We start from the raw sequence: 17369 nt of genomic DNA, 5'->3' as shown, positions 1-17369 counted from the left end.
GAGGGGTCCTCTAAATGGCTTTGAGCCTCTACCATAATAAATCAAGAATTCTGGGATGTAAGGAGAGAATTTGGACCAGGGACAGTGGCCCTCAGGCCTCATTCTGGCCCTGCTACCAACTGGCCTCAGTTTCCCCATCTGTAAAATGGCTTTGACACTCTGATTCAACAGAAGGAGAGAGGTGACATGTCTGGGAAGTTTTCCTGGCAAGGAAACTCATTTCATACCTTTAGCTGGGGAGTAGATTCAGGTCCAGGGCAGGAAGGGAGTGGAGAGCTAGTTTGAGGCTTCTAGACTAGGTAGAGAAGCTGAATTGTAAAGATAATGTTGTAAACAGAACCAGATCCTTCAGAGACCAAAGCGCAGTCAGGTTTTCTATGTGTGTGGTACAACATAGAAGTCAACAGAAGGCAGGGATGAGAGTGGCTGTTTCATTAGCATCAACAGAATCCTACGGTTTTTAGTCTAGGGCTTAAGATTGGAGAGACTGGAGTACAAATTCATGCTGCCATTTACTGGCTAAGATATTTAGGGCAAGTCACTTTACCCCTTCAGGCCTCAGAGACATGCTGTATCCTCAGATCCTAGCGCCCTGCCTGTCACACTGAAGGTGCTCGAAAATGCTGGCTGAGTAACTGAAGTCAGGAATGGATACAAAGGTCTGGAAGGCATTAGCCTGTTGAACTCAAAAGATTTGGGAGCCAGGGGCTCATAGATGGTCATCAGAACAAAGACCAAGGGGCGTCTTTCATTTAAGGGAGGGGTCAACAAACTACAGTCCCCGGGCCAAATCTAGCCCCCTCTTGCTTTTGTCAATAAAGCTTTCTTGGAATGCAGCTATGCCCAATTCTTTACACATTGTCTATGGTGGCTTTTGTGCTCAAAGCACGGGGTTGAGTAGTCTGTGAGCAGAAACTGTTTGGCCAACAAACCTAAGATCTCTATCTGGTCCTGACCCCTGATTTAAGGAAGAGCAAGGGGACCTTTCAGTGGAGTGGGGCGATGGGCCAGCAAGGCCAGCCTCCGTTCTGTGCCTCCAACCTCAGCTTTCCCACTGGACAAAGGTGGGAAAGGCCTGGACAAAGGTGGGCGGCAGCGTCTCACCTGCGTGCTCTGGCAGGACTGAGCTCCCGGCAGGCCTTGTCTCTGTCCCCGCGGCTCGTGCCCAAGGCCTCGGTGGCCAGGCGCTGAACCAGCTTCTCCGAGGGTCCATCCTGAGCTGGGGCCGTGGGGCCACTCTGGGGCTCTGCCCTACAGGGGGAGAAATAGGAAGGCAAAAGCGTTAGGATACGGCAGGAACACTTAAAGCTGACCAAATATTCCCAAAGACGTTCCAGTGTTTCCCAGCTTCCCTTCTGGCTAGGTTGAGGCAAAGAGGTTATAAGGTTTTTTTGGCCAATGGTCTCTGAATGGTAGTCTAGGAATTTTTTTCTTTCAGTTGGTACCAGGGATTGAACCTGGGACCTTGTACATGTGAAGCGGGCACTCAACCACTGAGCTACACCCGCTCCTACCACCTGAATGGGAATGACGTGTCATATCCAGTTAACGCAATCAAGGTCAGAATGTCTTCACCAGCTTTTTTTTTTTAAAGATTTATTTTATTTATCCCCCCAAATCCCCCTCCCCAGTTGTTTGCACTTGCTGTCTGCTCTCTGTGTCCATTTGTTGTGTCTCTCATTGTCTTTCCTCTTTGTGAATCCTTGTTGCAGCATCTTGTTGCGTCAGCTCGCTGTCTTGCTTGTCTTCTCCAGGAGATACTGGGAACTGAACCTGGGACCTCCTGTGTGGTAGATGGGAGCCCAATCACTTGAGCCCCATCTGCTTCCCTCTTCACCAGCTCTTACCTCCTCTGTTACACCAACTTTGGAGGCCACATATCCCGAAAGGTGAAGTTACTAGATGATGGAGAGATTCCTCGATCACATCAGACTTTGTATGAGAGAAATTAACTTTAATAAGGCCAAGCCACTGAGGTTTTTTTTTAATAATTAAAAAAAAAGATTTATTTCATTTATTTCTCTCCCCTTTTCCTCCTCCCCCCTCCGTTTTCTGCTTTCTGTGTCCATTCACTGTGTGTTCTTCTGTGTCTGCTTGCATTCTTGGTGGCACTGGGAATCTCTGTCTCTTTTTGTTGCATTATCTTGCTGCATCAGCTCTCTGTATGTGCAGCACCACTCCTGGGCAGGCTGTGTTTTTTTCACATGGGGCAGCTTTCCTTGTGGAGTGCACTACTTGTGTGTGGGGTTCCCCTACACAGGGGACACCCATGCGAGGCATGGCACTCCTTGCGCACGGCAGCCCTGCACGTGGGCCAGCTCATCACACAGGCCAGGAAGCCCTGGGTTTGAACCCTGGACCTTCTATATGGTAGGTGGACACACTATCAGTTGAGCCACATCTGCTTCCCAAGCCACTGAATTTTGTTACTGCAGCATAACCTATCCTATTCTGACTAAATCATAGGGAGAAGCTGGAAACTGGTATTTCATATCCTTTCTCAAGGCATAATTGGGTGCCAAAGCATGGTAAGATTTGTTTCAAACTCCCCTTTGCTATTTCTATTCCATTTCTCTGCTCTTTCTGTGTACAGGACAAATATACCTGGATTCAAATCCTATCTTTACTACCTAGTAGCTGCAGGACTTTGGGCCAGTTACTTAACCTCTCTGGGTCTTGGTTTCTTCAAGTAAAAAATAGGAAATAATATCTCCATATATTATTAAGTTGTTATGAAGATAAAATGAAATAATGTGTGCAAACAGAAAGACCTAAAAATGTCAGTTCCCCTTCCCTTCACTTTCCTGTGAACCAAACCTCCACCATCAAATCCTTAGCAGATATGCAGTCACATACTTCGGGTGGCAAGGCAGTTCCCACGAAGGCCTGAAGTTCCCTTCTCTGCAACTGACAACAGTGGGAAATCACCTACGTGTTCCACCTCCTTTTTCAGGCCCAGAGAGAGAAAGGATATTGCCTAGTCACACAGCCTTTAAAGAGATTGTCACTCAAATTAGCCGGCTCCTAGCCAACTTTTCGACCTGCCTTCAGACCCCAGGTCAAGCACGGATCAAAGGCACTGGCATCTATCATGCACCAAGCCCCTGCAGCCGGTGCATCAAGGTTGGTTTTATGGCTCAGGATGAATCCATCTGATAAGCCCCTTGCTCCTTAGGGCTGCCAGGAGAGCAGGCCATGCCCAGGCGATATTGAAGGAAAGGCAGGAAAACACACCTGTCATCATCAGTCATTTAGTGGCGCATCTTTCGAAGCAGAGCAAGGCGATACTTCAAGCCTGGGAGGAACTGAGATTCTAGCCAGGGCCCAGTCCCCCTTGCTGCCGACCCTGTGTTGCCAGGACTCCCCTCCATTCTATCCAGCCTCAGTTTTCTCTATACCATCCCTGCCCCACTTCTGGTTCCAATTCCACGTCTTTGCTTCTGCTGTCCTTGCTGTTCTCAGTCAACTAAGAGCTGGCAATTTCTGCCCTGCCCTAGCAAGGCTTGCCTCTTCCCATACTGGTCCTGGCTGTAGCTAACCCCATTCATCAATTCCAAGTCTCTGAGTGCCAGCAAGAAGAAGAGTGCCAACAACCTAGAAATGCCCCCCTTGATCATGGAGTTCATGCTATGGATGGGAGGGGGTCATAAACATTTAAGCAATAAATACCTGGCTTGCTGATAGTAATAACTTATGTTTAAAGCAGCATAATGGGGCTAGTGAATGGGAGAGGACAGCTACTATTTTGCAAACAGCAAGCAGGGAAGGCCTTGCTGAGAAGGTAATGAGGAATGGAGACTTAAGGAAAGAAGGACTAGCCTTGCAGTTTTTGGGGGTTTCAAAGTGTGTCCACAGATTACTTGCCTCCCCTGCCATCGCAAAATGGAACCGGATTCCCCTCCCCTAGAAAGTGGGATGGACTTCGTGGCTCAGTTGTAATGAGAACCATGTGGTAGAAGGGATAGTGTGTGACTTCTAAGACCAGGTCATACAAGGCAGCTTCCGCCTCCCCATCTTGGACTGGCCACTCTGGGCGAAGCCAGCCGCCATGTTGTGAGGACACTCAAGCGGCCACATGGAGACGCTCATGGGAAGAAGGTCTACAGCCTCCCACCCACAGCTGGCACCAACTTGCCAGCCATGGGAGGGCATCAACGCAGACGCAGGCCCTCTACCCCCAGGCGAGCCTTCAGATGACGGCAGCCCTGGCTGATATCTTGATGACAACCTTGTGACAGATTGCCCAGCCAGATTCCTGACTCACAGAAACTGTGAGGCATTAATAACTGTTTATTGTTGTTTTGTGCATGAAGATTTGGGATTATTTGTTACACAGTACAAAGGTATCTGCAGGAAGTGGGCTCCAGACAGAGGGAATGGCAATTTCAAAGATCCTGAGGTGGGAGCATTCATGGCACATACCAGGAAAGGCAAACAGGAGGTAGAGCAGTAAGAGGTGCAATCCGAGAGGAAGCAGGTGGAAAATGTCATTGTGCAAATCTTGGTAGGTCATGAGCAGACCTTTGGATTTTCCGTGGATGAAACTGACCAGAGGAGTGTCATGGTTTGAATCACACTGTAGAGGGCTCGTTCTGGTGGCTGTGAGACACTGGCCTGAGAGAAGCAAGGATGGAGACAGAGAGGCTGTTGCAATAGTCCTGGTGAGAGATGATGGTGCCTCAGAACAAAGGGCTAGCAATGGAGGCGGTGAGATGTGATTTGAGAGTTGAACTAACAGCATTTGCTACTGGGAGGAAGTGAGGTATGAGAGGAGAAGCAAGTTTTTGAGTCTGGGTCACTGGCAGGACAAAACCACCATCCACTGAGATGGAGAAGATGGCGCAGGGAGCAGGGTTTGGGGGTGATCTAACCCTTTTTGTAGGATCTGAATGTCCCTCTGCTACCCTTACGGAGGCTCTTAATAATCTGTATTGCTGCCATTTAATTGTCTTCTCTCACACTGGACTATGAGCTTCCAGAGAATAGGACCCTATCTATTCCAGAGAATAGGACCCTATCTTATTCCTCATGAGAACATTCATTCGGGTCAATAAGTTAGAAGGGACTTTTGAGATGATAAAGACTAATCCCTCCTGTTACAGTTTGGGGGAAAGTGAGGCCCAGAGAGGGTGAATAACCCCGCCAATGCCCCAGTCCACTCAGACTGCCCCATTCATGCCTCTTCTATTCTGTCTTGTGGTTATCTTAGAAAAGTGGTCGGTGAGTTTATCAGTGCACGCCTACTGCCCAGCAGAGCCTCGAGTTAGACACACACAACAATGCAATTTTAGACTCTCTGGCATCCTACGTAAAACCAGGACACAAATATAGAGCGAGCCTGGAGGCGCACCCTGAGCGCTGACGGGAGGCATTTGGCTCTGCATGATATTTGGCGAGCAGCGCTGGCAATGGGTGGAGGGTCCCCAGTGATTTGTGCTGCTGGAGGAAGCAGAGGCATGGGTTAACTTCAGTGGAGGGCAAGCTGGTGGGAGCTGCGGCCAGAGCACTGGAGGCAAAAGGCTTGGGGTGAGGATAGCCCCTCGCCATCGCTGCCAGCAGCGGGGGTCAGAATAGGAGAGGGTGAGGAAACATATGGCAGTGTCTGCTCGAATTGCTATAGCTTTATATTCCTCGATTGGTGGGTGGTTCTTTTCTCCCACAGTGCTGGTTTTGCTGTCCTGGTGTTGGGTACCCCACCTGGGATTTTGCCATCAAACAAACAAAAGTATAATTAATTCCACTGGGCAGGCAGGGAGTGGAAGGCAGAGGGGACTCCTTCATCGTGTCGTAGCACATCTAAACATCTTTTTTCCAAGACGTTCTAACTTCACCTCTCAGCTTAAAACTCACAGAGACTCAGAGAGCATCTAAATCGATGGTTCCTCAAAACTTACACAGCATCAGATGCCCCAAAGGGACTTTTAAAAATACAGATTCCCTGGCCCTGATGGTAATAAATCAGAATCACAAAGGGACAAAACCCTGAAATCTGCATCTTAAAGAAACATCCTGGGTAATTCTGCCTCCCATGGGACCAAGAATAAAATTCAAACTGACAGCCAGGCCTAATAAAGCATGACCTGGGCTCTGCCCACTGCTCCGCCCCACCTCCCATCCCCTCCCATTCCTTACACAGCTCTACTCGTGCTGTTCCTCAAATGGGTCAAACGCTTTCCTGTCCCAGGGCCTTTGTACTTGCTGTTCCCATCAGCTGGCGTGCTGTTCCTCCAGCTCTTTGCATGACTGGCTTCTTCTCTCCATTTAAGTCTCAGCTCAAATGTCATCTCCTCAGAAACCCCTTATCTAATCTTGCTCTCACTTCACCCTCTCGTGTCACAGCCAGTTTCATTTTCTTCCTAGCGCTTGTCATTATTGGAAATAGCCTGTTTAGATGTTTATTTGCTGGGTATTTGTCTTCCCAACTAGAATATAAGCACCAAGACAGTAGGTACTCCCTCTTTTCTTACCACTGAATCCCCAGGTATTATAGTGCTTAACATGGAGTAATGCTGCTCAGTAAATATTTGTTGAATGGATGAAAGAGGAATGAATGAATGAATCCTGGTGATCAGTTTGGTCTGGGAACCTCAGATCTGGGTCAGCCTCTCCTTGCAAACAAAGAAACCGGGGTTCGCGGGGTGGGGTGGGGTGCAGCGTGAGGCCGCACAGCAATTCAGCGGGGTGGACCTCAGCCCCGGCCCCCCCCCCAACCCCACCCAGCTTCCTTCTCTGCCTCTAGCTCTGCGTCCTTCCTAGCAACGCCTGGAGAAGAATTCTGTGCCCCATCCTCGCTGAGGAGTACCAGCAGCTGCCTCGTTTCCATCACACAGCTCTTCCATGTTGCATAAAAAATACTTAAAAGAAGGCGAGATCTTCGGGGGACAGCTAAAACAGCGAAGTCAAGGGCCGGCGCACTCCACTTCACAGAGTGGGGAGGGAGCCAGGAGCGCCGCTGGATTCATCAAGGCCTCCTCCTTCTGTTGCTGCTAATCAGCGACCTGGAGCGTCGAGGCTGCTCTCCGTCGCCATGGCAACCAACTGATTCAGCGCCTCCGATAAGAGTGGGGCTGAACTTTCTGCAAAACTCTCCAAGATGCCTGGCTCCCTCGCCGCTTCCCCCAGCAAAGCAGCCTGCTCACCGAGCCGACTGCCAGCTGCTCCCAACAAAGTGCTCCTTCGGCCCGGGGTTGCTTGCAAATCCTCACGCCCCAAAGCACTAGGAAGAGTTAAACACCATTTGGGGGCTTCGGCTGGGCCCCAGCCCCAGCCCACCTCTGCACAGAGAGGAGAGACGGAGGCTCCAGGAGGCAAGGGGTTTGCCCAGTCGACACCGTGCCTCGCATCCGGGCTGCAGCTTAGAACTGTGGCTTTCTGAGCCCCAGGGTAGCGCTCTCTCCACGTCACTTGGTCATCCCAGCAGCCAGTGTTCCGAGAGTGCCCGCCGCGGGCCAGACACTGGGCGAAGCGCCTCACCAGCGTGACTGCATTCGAGCCTCCCCGTCTCCACGCGGCAGATGGAGAAACCGAGACCTGGAGAGATCAAGAGGCGAGAGCAGCAGCTGCCCTCCCTCTGTATAAGAAGCTGCTGAGAACAAAGGGGAGCAATCTGGAGAAGACTTTAGGAATGCAAGGGAGGAACAAGAGGGACACAGGGCGAGTCTCAGTAATTTCCCTGGGATACGTACAGGGGCTTGACTCGCCTGTGGCAGAGGGGCTGTGTCTCAAGGTCTGGCCTGGGAATTACACTCCACAGATAGAAATGGCACTTGGCCATTAGATCCGGGACATCCCTGGCACTAACTGTCTGCATCCCATTAGAGGTCCTGTGTGTAGAGCGTTTCCTTATCCAGCATCTCAGTCGATGCCGATGCCCCCCTGTAAGATACGCAGCACGGTGCCACTGTCCTGTGACATGGATGGAGACGGCGGGGCCTAGAGAGACAGAGGGACTGGCTTCCCCTCCAGGAATCATGCCCGGGCACTTTGTTCCATGCCGGCACCCAGGGCTATGAATGATCCACCTTTGTCCTTTCCCTTGACCAGACACACGGCCCCGCCGGTGTCAGCCCAGCTCCTCACGCCTGTGCGTCCAACAGAAAGCCCCGGGCCCGCCATGGGTGGGCCAGCCCAGGGACAGGAGGGGCTTGGCGAATTTGTGCCTTGGCTCCTGGGACTTCAGGCTGGGCCACGTCAAAATCCTGACCTGAAGTCTTGGCACGCAAGTCCTTTTCAAGGTTAACCCAGTCCATTAAGTCTGGTTCCGGGTAATCCGCTGGGGCTGGGACTCTTTGAGCTTTGATATCACTGTTGGGGAAAGTGTAGGGGCTGAAGGGAGGGCCGGGGTCCAGGGAGCTGCGGTGGGGGCTGTCATTTGGATGGGGAGGGGGCATAGTCCTCATCTTAATAGAAACTGAATGAGAAATAAGAAGCACATTTATGATGCTGAATCTGCCTCATTATTCCATTCATATATTCCACACTTGTTTACTGAACATCTACTTATTATCAGGTTCCAAAGACTCAAAAGTAACCAAGATATGGTCCCTCCCTCAAGGAGGTCTCAGCCGGCAGTGACCGTGATGCCCCAAAGAAGTTGCAGTGTGGTGTAGTATGTTCTCCTTCTCTGGTTGAGAGAGGCTTGGAGGGCTGGGGAAGCACAGGGCGCCTCCCCTAGCCTGAGGAATGTGGGCAGGTGGGTGTGGGACGCGTCCTAGAAGATGAAAGGGAATGGGCCAGGAGTGTGGGGCAAGAAGGACTAGCATGTGCAGGGGCCCAGCTCTAGACCTTCATGTAACTGCAGAAGTGGGATCGGATTGGGGTGGGGGGTGGTGGAGAGGAGACTGGGGAGGAAGGCAGAGGCTGAATCCTGCAGGGCCACGGAGCAGGTGCGACAGGTGCATTCCAAACTTTACTGTGCACAGGAATCACCTGGGGATCTTGTTAGAAAACAAGCTGATTCCGTAAGTATGGGTTAGGGCCTGAGCTTCTGCATTTCTAACCCATTCCCAGGCGATACTGATCCTGCCGGTCCAGGGACCACACTTTGAGTAGCAAGACCATAGATTCTACCAAGGATTCAGACTTGACCTTGAGGACTGACCTACACAAACAAGCAGAACCCTCCACCATGCCCTTTCCTGAGGCAACCGGTAAGAATGGCTTAGTTCAGTTCTTAGAGCTGCGTGTGTGTATGCGGGTGTGTGGCAAACATTCTTGTATATTACAAATTGTCTGGTTCCCAAGTTCAGGTCAAAGGGCAAAGGAACCATATGGAGAAAAATCAGCTCAGCTTTTTTTAAGCGCAGCTCGGCCTCGCAGGTCAGGCTCCCAACCTGCCTGGGTTTCTAACCCTCATCACAGCACACATCCATCCACCGCCCTCCAATCAAGCCCAAGTGCAGTCGGTCACTTCTCCCTCCACGGGCCTTCCAGTCGATTGCCTATTTGCCTAGCGAGGGATCAAACCGCTAAGAAGGGTTGGATTGGGTTGTCAGGAATGCTGGAAATAGGAGCCACCCCCAACTTGGGAATGGGCTGCATTCCAACACGTCGTGTTCTCCTGCCTGAAAGGACTGCGCAAGGCAACGAGGTGACGCTGGGGAGGTGCACAGGTCCTGGAGGCCAACTATCTGGGTTCGAGGCCTGAACGCATCAAGCTGCATTCACGGGCAAGCGTGGCAGCTCTTACTCCAGCCCAGGGCACCTTCCGGACCTGTTAATCGGCTGGGATTGCAGACAGGGTTTGGATTTCTCCAGGCAGGCTGAGCTGCTGGTTCTATTTTCTTGTACTGAGAGGGATTGTGCTGGGTGAGTCCCTTTGGAGCATCACAGCCACTGCTGGAGGAGGGGCCAAGCAGGCCAGAGTCCTCCAGGAAGAGGGAAGCAGCCCTCAGCCCGCGAGGGGACAGGCCAGGGCAGAGGAGATGTGGGAGTGGGGACAGTGGCCCCCGGTGGTGCTGCCGGGGACCCACCCTTGTCCATCATTCAATAAATATTGACACCTCCAATGGGCAGGTCATATGCTGGGCACCGGGGATTTAACAAAAAAACAGACAAAAAAAAATCCCTGCCTGGTGGAGTTTGCAATATAATGGGGGAGGGAGGAGAGGGAAGGGCAGCAGCAAATTGACATAAGGAAATAGTACATACACAGACTATTTGAAGATGAGGAGGGCTGTAGAGAAAGGAAACAGAGCAGGGTCAGGGAGGCTGGCAATGCCACTGGGAAGGAGCTGTCAATTTAAAGTGGGTGGTCAGAGAAAGCCTTGCTGAGAAGGTGACATTTGAGCAAAGAATTGATGGAGATGAGGGAGTGAGCCTTGGGGAGGCCTGGGGGAAGAGCATAATAGGTGGTGGGCATAGCCAGTGCAAAGATCCTGGGGTGAGGAGCGGCAGGGAGGCCGGTGTGGCTGGAGCCGAGTGACAAAGGAAGCCTGGTGGGAGGTCAACTCAGAGAGGCTGTGAGGGGCTAGATCATGGATGGCCTTGTGGGCTATTGCTAGGCCTTGGCTTTTCCTCTGAGTGACAAGAGAAGCTACTGGAAGCTTCTGGGAGAAGGCACTTGATCTGACATGGCTTTTTATGTTTGATGATTTATTCATTTTAATTTTTATTGGAGAAGTTGTAGGTGTAGAGCAAGATCATGCAGCATTCCCACATATCTGCCCCCGTTTTTAGCATTTTGCATTAGTGTGGTACTTTTGATGCAAGGGATGAAGAGAATATTACTGTAATTACACTATTACCTATAGTCCATGGTTTACATGAGGAGTCCCTATTTCTGTTGTACAGTCCTGTGGCAGTTCTTTAAAAAGACCCTCTGGCATCTTGTGGAGGGATTGTGATAGGTGCAGGAAGATCAGAGAGAAATGACCGCAGGCGAGAGAAGACGGTGGCGGGGATCAGTGCTGCAGCTGCAGCAGTGGTGAGAAGCGGTCGGATTCTGGGCATATATTGCAAGTAGACTCAGAGTTTGCTGATGAGTTGGGTATGGAGTGTGAAAGGAGAAAAGCGGTTGAGGATGACTCCAAGGTTTCTGACTTGAGCAGCTGGAAGGACAGAGCTGCCTATTATGGAAGAGGGAAAAACTGCGGTTGGAGCAGGGTGTTGAGGAAGGGCGCTCTGGGGCTGAATTTTGGACTCGGTGTTTTTGAGGTATCAATTAGACATCGTTGTGGAGGTGTCAGGTAGCCAGTTGGGTACACAAAGACTGGATTTCAGAGAAGAGATCAGCGCTGGGGAAATCCATGTGGGAGATATTAGCATTTAGAAGGCAATTAAAGCCAGGGATTGGGTCATCTGGGGAGTGAGCTGGAGCTCTGGTTAGAGGGAGGCAGGCAGCTGGGGAGATGGGTAAGCTCTGATGGCATGGTGCCAGCGGGGTTTTGGAATAGCAAGATGGTGCAACAGAAGTGCCCACACTGGTGGACTGGCCCTTTAAATATACTCGTAAAGTGCCTGACTCCTCCCATTCATTCATTCAGATGCTGTGATTTGCTTGTTTATACCTGCATACTTGCATTCATAGGCTATTCATTTATTCACTCACTCATTCATTCTGCTAGGCATCATGTTATTTATGAGGGAAGGTCCTTTTCAAGATGAGCCTTTCCCTCAAGGAGCTCACAGTCCAGAGGGAGAGATGGAACGGGCACTTAAGAAGCTCCTAAACTGGGGGGAAAGTGGCCGAGAGAGGAGCAGTCCTGGAAGAGAGGGTATTCCTGCCTGGAGGAAACAAGACAGGCTGCATGGATACTGAGTTACTGCCCAAGGAGAGTTGGCAGAGCACGAGGAATAGACTCATCAGATGGACTCTGCCTGGCCACGCCCCAGCCAGGTGGCCTTGGGCCAGTCCCTTACCCTCTCTGGGCCTCGGCTTCCTCATCTGTAAAATGGAAACCACAAACTCGGAGCTGCAGTGAGGAGGATGTAAGTGGGTGCATGCCCAGGGCTTAGACAGTTCCTGGCACCTGGTGGCACTTTATCAACATATTTTCCAGGGACAAGCCACAATGGTCTCCAGCCTCACTTGCAAGGCTTGTCCCTCAGGACTCACTGCTGATCTTGATCCACTTTCCCCAAACAACCCAAGGCAAAGGATTCTGGGAAGGGGACGGGCAGGGAGGCTGGAGCGTCCTTAGTTGTGCCACAAAATCCTCCTTAGCCTGGGGCCTCGGCTACCCACCTCAGCCAAGCTTAGTAGCTACTTTAGAACTCAGAAATGGCCCTTTCCCCATTCCCTGCTCTGTCCTGGCTTCTCTTCTCTCAACAGCCCATGGTTTCATTTGTCTCCCTCCCATCAGAGTCACCAACTAGACCCTTTCATTAGCTAGGACTGCGGGCAGGGAGTTTCTAAGAAGATGGCACGGTCAGGAGTTTTGTGCTCCTGGGCACGCGCACACGCGTGCACACACACACACCTCCTTCCTGAGGCTGAGGCTTGGAAAAAAAATTTCCAACCAGCAGAGAGTGAGCTGAGTTGAAATCGGCAGAGAGGACAGAACAGCCAAGCCACAAATCTCTGTGGCAGGCGGCGAGCAGGCAGCGAGCTCCTGAGGTCTGGGCTTATTAGTTTTAAAATAACACAGCAGAGATGTGAGATAAAGGGCTTCAGCGGGGGAAGTTGTCAGACACCTTGCCTCACACCGTTGGAGCCACCGCAGGTACCTCCACGTCTCTCCTCCCAGGTCTGGAAGCTGACACTGCCAGTTCCGTCAGTGGCTGTGTTGTCAGACCACAGAGTCAGAGCCTGTTAGAGCTAGGCCAGCCCTTAGAGGACAAGCTGAGAGCCAGCACGAGCCCAGAGAAACTGAGGTTCAGGTGAGCGAGAGGCAGACTCCAAGACCCACAGGGCTTTCGAGGTAGAGCAGGGCCCGCTGCTCAATTCTGTAGCTGTAGGAGGAGATTCTAGACCCCCTTTTCAGGATGACATGAGTACTAGCTGCTACTGCCCCACAGATGCCCCTTCCGGTTGCTTATGCCCACCTCTGGGGACAGAGGGGAGCAGCCAACAGCCAATCACTACCTGACACAGGAGTACAAAGGACCCGGCTTCTTGCTCGAAGGTGGGATTAATTCTCTGGTACAGCTCAGAGACCACAGCTTCCCAGCAGTGGGGCTGAGGCTAGACTCCAGCTGAAACTGCACCTGTACATCATGTTCTTCTCCGGCCCCATCCTGCTTCTCTCTCCTTTTCTCCTGAGAGCATCCCACCAATAAGTCACGTGCACCCAAATCATTGTCTCAGGCTTGACTTCTGGTGAAGCCCCTCTAAGTCAGAGGCCTGGACCAAGTTTTTCTCGATCAAACTACTAAACACAAAACAATGGTTAAGTGCGATACTGTCTGAAGTCAGGCTGACATGGGTTTGAATCTCTGCTACTGCCTGGCTGTGTGAGCCACGGGAAGTTATTTAATATCACCGAGTCTTGGTTTTCCCATCTGTTCCACAGGGATGCTAATATTACCTACACTGCTTGTCCCATAAGGTTGTTACGATGATTACATGTAAAAGGCTTAGCACAGTTCTTGGACACATAGTAAGTGCTCAATACATATTATTTAATGATGATGATGATGATAGTGATGGTGATGATGATGTGTTGATGACAATGATTATGATGTGATGATGATGATGGTGATTATGAAGATGGTGGTGGTGATGATGGTGGTGGTGGTGATGATGATGGTGATTGTGATGATGATGATGGTGATTATGAAGATGGTGGTGGTGATGATGGTGGTGGTGGTGATGATGATGGTGATTGTGATGATGATGGTGGTGGTGGTGATGATGATGGTGATGGTGGTGATGATGATGGTGATTGTGATGATGATGGTGGTGGTGGTGATGATGATGGTGGTGGTGGTGATGATGATGGTGATTGTGATGATGATGGTGGTGGTGGTGATGATGATGGTGATGGTGGTGATGATGATGGTGATTGTGATGATGATGGTGGTGGTGGTGGTGATGATGGTGGTGGTGGTGATGATGATGGTGATTGTGATGATGATGATGGTGATTATGAAGATGGTGGTGGTGATGATGGTGGTGGTGGTGATGATGATGGTGGTGGTGGTGATGATGATGGTGGTGGTGGTGATGATGATGGTGGTGGTGGTGATGATGATGGTGGTGGTGGTGATGATGATGGTGATTGTGATGATGATGGTGGTGACTCCTATGATGTTGGTGATTGTGATGATGGTGGTGGTGGTGGTGATTGTGATAATGGTGTGATGATGATAATGATTATGATGATGGTAATGATCATGGTGACTGTTATGATGATGGTGATTGTGATGATGGTGGTGGTGGTGTGATGATGATGATGGTGATGATGATGAAGAGGGTATTCCCTTCCAACTCAACCAGTCAGCAGAAAGCTCTCAGAGACCTCTGCCTCTGCAGCTCCCACACCAATCATCAGGGAGTTTTCAAATCATGCCCTTTCCATTCAGAAAGTTTGGCCGCCCTCCTTTAGGCCAACACCAGGGGCCTCATCCTTTGACATTATCATTCTTCTCTGACAAAGGATTCCCTGTGGGAGAGAGGGATCCCTGGAGGGAGGCAGTGTTCTAAATTTACACGGGACGTGGCCATTTCTCAGGGCCGGTCCAGGCATCCAGCCGCCCCACCTGTAGGAAATAGCTCCTCCACCATGATTCTGCTGAAGGAGTTGATGAGAAAGGTCTGCTCCTCCACTGAGACTTTTATCTACCTTTTAAAAGTCAAACCCATTACCTCAGGATTGCAGGTTTATTAGAAAGTTTTATCTTTATTAGGTGGTCAGCTTCATGATTATCTTCCTCCAACTTTGATGGGTTTCCCTTAGCTCCAGGAGGACTTGGGAGTGTAGATTAGAGCAGAACGGACTGGAAGGTCTCAGGGCGGCCCCTCCCTTCTCACCATGTGGACAGACGGCTCTTTAAGCTGCATATTATAATTTCCCTCTTGACAAAGGGCAGGGATTGAACAACCAGGAGCCGCCAGAATGGAGTTTTGGAATCAGGCATACTCAAGCTTGGAAGCTGGTTCTGCTATTTTCAAGCTGTAGTCCTGGATGAGTCATTTCATCTCTCTTCTGCAAAACGAGGACAATGACCATGTCTAGCTCAAAGAGTGATCCACATAAAGTGCTTAACACCGCTTCTGTACAGAGTAAGCACTCAGTCAATGTTAGCTGCCCCTGAAATTGGAATTATCTATGGTAAATAGCCACTGGGACAGTCTGCCAACCTCACTTTGCTCAAGCACTGCCTAGAGTGCCCTCTCTTCCCTTCCCAACCAGAAGCCTCACTCATTCTTCAACTATCACACCCTCCTTTCCTCATGCCCACTTCCTACTACCTGTCTGCCCCCCACCCCACCAAAGGAATGAACTTTTTACTTCACCATGCTCTAGTGTCTCTTTGTAAACCTCTTCAAGGTATTGCTGCATGACCTTGGGCAAGGTCTTTCACCTATTTAAGCCTCAGTTTTCTCATTTTTATAATATGAGGATAATAATACCTTGTACATTGGGGTGGTTGGGGAAAATGTATATTTTTTAAGGTAAACCCAGTGTCTTATTATTGTAATCATAATCACAACCATTATTGGAAGAGGCTTGGTAGGTCTAATAGAAGAAAGGATTTCTGCTTAGTGAGAAGACTTATGGGTTATCCTTTCCCAGTTATCTCTGAGCAGTGCATGGCTTTCAGTCTGTCTGGGATTGCTTGGGTTGCCTGATGACAGGGGACTGGCCCCAAAGACCTCTGAAGAGACTGCCAATTCCAAGATTTGAGTGAGTCGTTTTCTCTTCTGGGTCTGAGTTGCCCCATCTTTTTACTGCTTTCTGAATACTTCGGGTGGGGTAGTACATTAAGGCACAGAACTACCACAAGGCCCATTAGCCCCTAATTTAAGGATGAGAGAAGTCTTATTGAGCACCTACTATGTGCCAAGCATATCAGGTATTTAAAGCCCATTATTTTATGCACGTCCCATCACAAAACCTTGAGGTGGCTGTCGTAAGGTCTGTTTTCAGATGAGACATCAGATGCCCAGTGAGGTGAAGTGACTTGCCTAAGGACACATAGCTACAAGGAAGGGAGGCAGAGCTCTCAAGGAACTGCAGCTGGGTGTACCTGGCCTCCAAACTGAGTAAGGCTACACAGTCGAGACAGACCGGGTTTACACAGCTTTGGGTATAATTACGTCCCTTTCCGTCCCTGTCTACACCACCCACGTGCTGGCTGGCGGGCCGCTCCCTGGGTTTCCTCTCCTGAGCCTGGCTCCCTGGCTGCTGCTGTCGGCACAGTCTATTGACCGTGACACTCAATCAATCAGCCAGCTTGCTCTGACAGCTGAAAAAATACCCCGTCGTCCAATTTTCCTTCCAGCACCTTTTCTGCAGGCCACGAAACCTCACTAATTTGGAATTTGCAATGATTTCTGACACAGACCCTGCATTTCTCATTCCAGTAAAGACGGCTGAATGAAATGTCACCTCATGGGCCCCTTGGGGCTTCTGAGCAAGGCCCTGGCAGCCCAAAGGCCCTGCTGCCTCTCCTCTCCTGGTTCCTTCTCCTGGTTCCTTCCACCTGCACCCATTTCCCTGCTGGGTTTTAGCTGGCAGTGCTATTATAAACACTCCCACCACTAACGAGGGTGAAGAGTCACCGGGCACCGGTGATATGCTGGGGCTGTTCTAAGTCTGTGCCTGTGTTTGGTCCCATAATCCTCACCTTAATCACTGGGACTGGTACAGTTACCAACGTCAAGAAACCGAGGCAAGAGGAGATCCTGCTAAGAGATGGTGGAGATGAACTTGAACCTCGGCAGTCTGGCTCCAGAGTCCATGATCTTCACTCCTGCACCGTAGAGCCTCTTGGGTTGGGCTGCTTGGGGGCTCCCTGTGGACCCTTTGAGCCCTTGTGGTGCCTCCCATTTTAAGCCTCTGAACGCATCACAAGCTGGGACAAGAGAGCGTTGTGTCCTTCTAGATCCCTGCTGTTGGTGTGTCGAGCAAGGGATTGGAAGTCAGTGGAAGAGCAGCCTTCTCTGTTCAGTCTACACCAGGGGATCTTTTTTTTTTAATAGTAGTATTTTTATTTATTTATTTCTCTCCCCTTCTCCCCCCCGCCCACCACCACCGCCTGCCCGCCCCAGTTGTCTGCTCTCTGTGTCCATTCGCTGTGTGCTCTTCTGTGACCACTTCTATCCTTATCGGTGGCACAGGAATCTGTGTTTCTTTTTGTTGCATCATCTTGCTGTGTCAGCTCTCTGTGTGTGCAGCACCATTCTTGGGCAGGCTGCACTTTCTTTTGCACTGGGCGGCTCTCCCTACGGGGTGCACTCCTTGTGCAGGGAGCTCCCCTACGTG

The 17369-nt window shown here is 50.5% G+C and overlaps 1 protein-coding gene across 1 annotated transcript in view; it reads right to left on the bottom strand.

Annotated features, from left to right (window-relative positions):
* SRRM4 (serine/arginine repetitive matrix 4) overlaps positions 1-17369 on the bottom strand; it is a 154947-nt gene that overhangs the window by 44788 nt on the left and 92790 nt on the right. Inside the window, exon 2 of the mRNA XM_004464683.4 lies at positions 1105-1251. Within this exon, the coding sequence (XP_004464740.1) occupies positions 1105-1251 (147 nt within the window). The remainder of the gene's footprint in view (positions 1-1104; positions 1252-17369) is intronic.

This window comes from Dasypus novemcinctus, chromosome 19 (assembly GCF_030445035.2).
Source record: "Dasypus novemcinctus isolate mDasNov1 chromosome 19, mDasNov1.1.hap2, whole genome shotgun sequence".
NCBI classification, from domain to species: domain Eukaryota; kingdom Metazoa; phylum Chordata; class Mammalia; order Cingulata; family Dasypodidae; genus Dasypus; species Dasypus novemcinctus.
The sequence above is the reverse complement of the archived record's forward strand: the minus strand, read 5'-3'. Positions and strand labels throughout refer to the sequence as shown.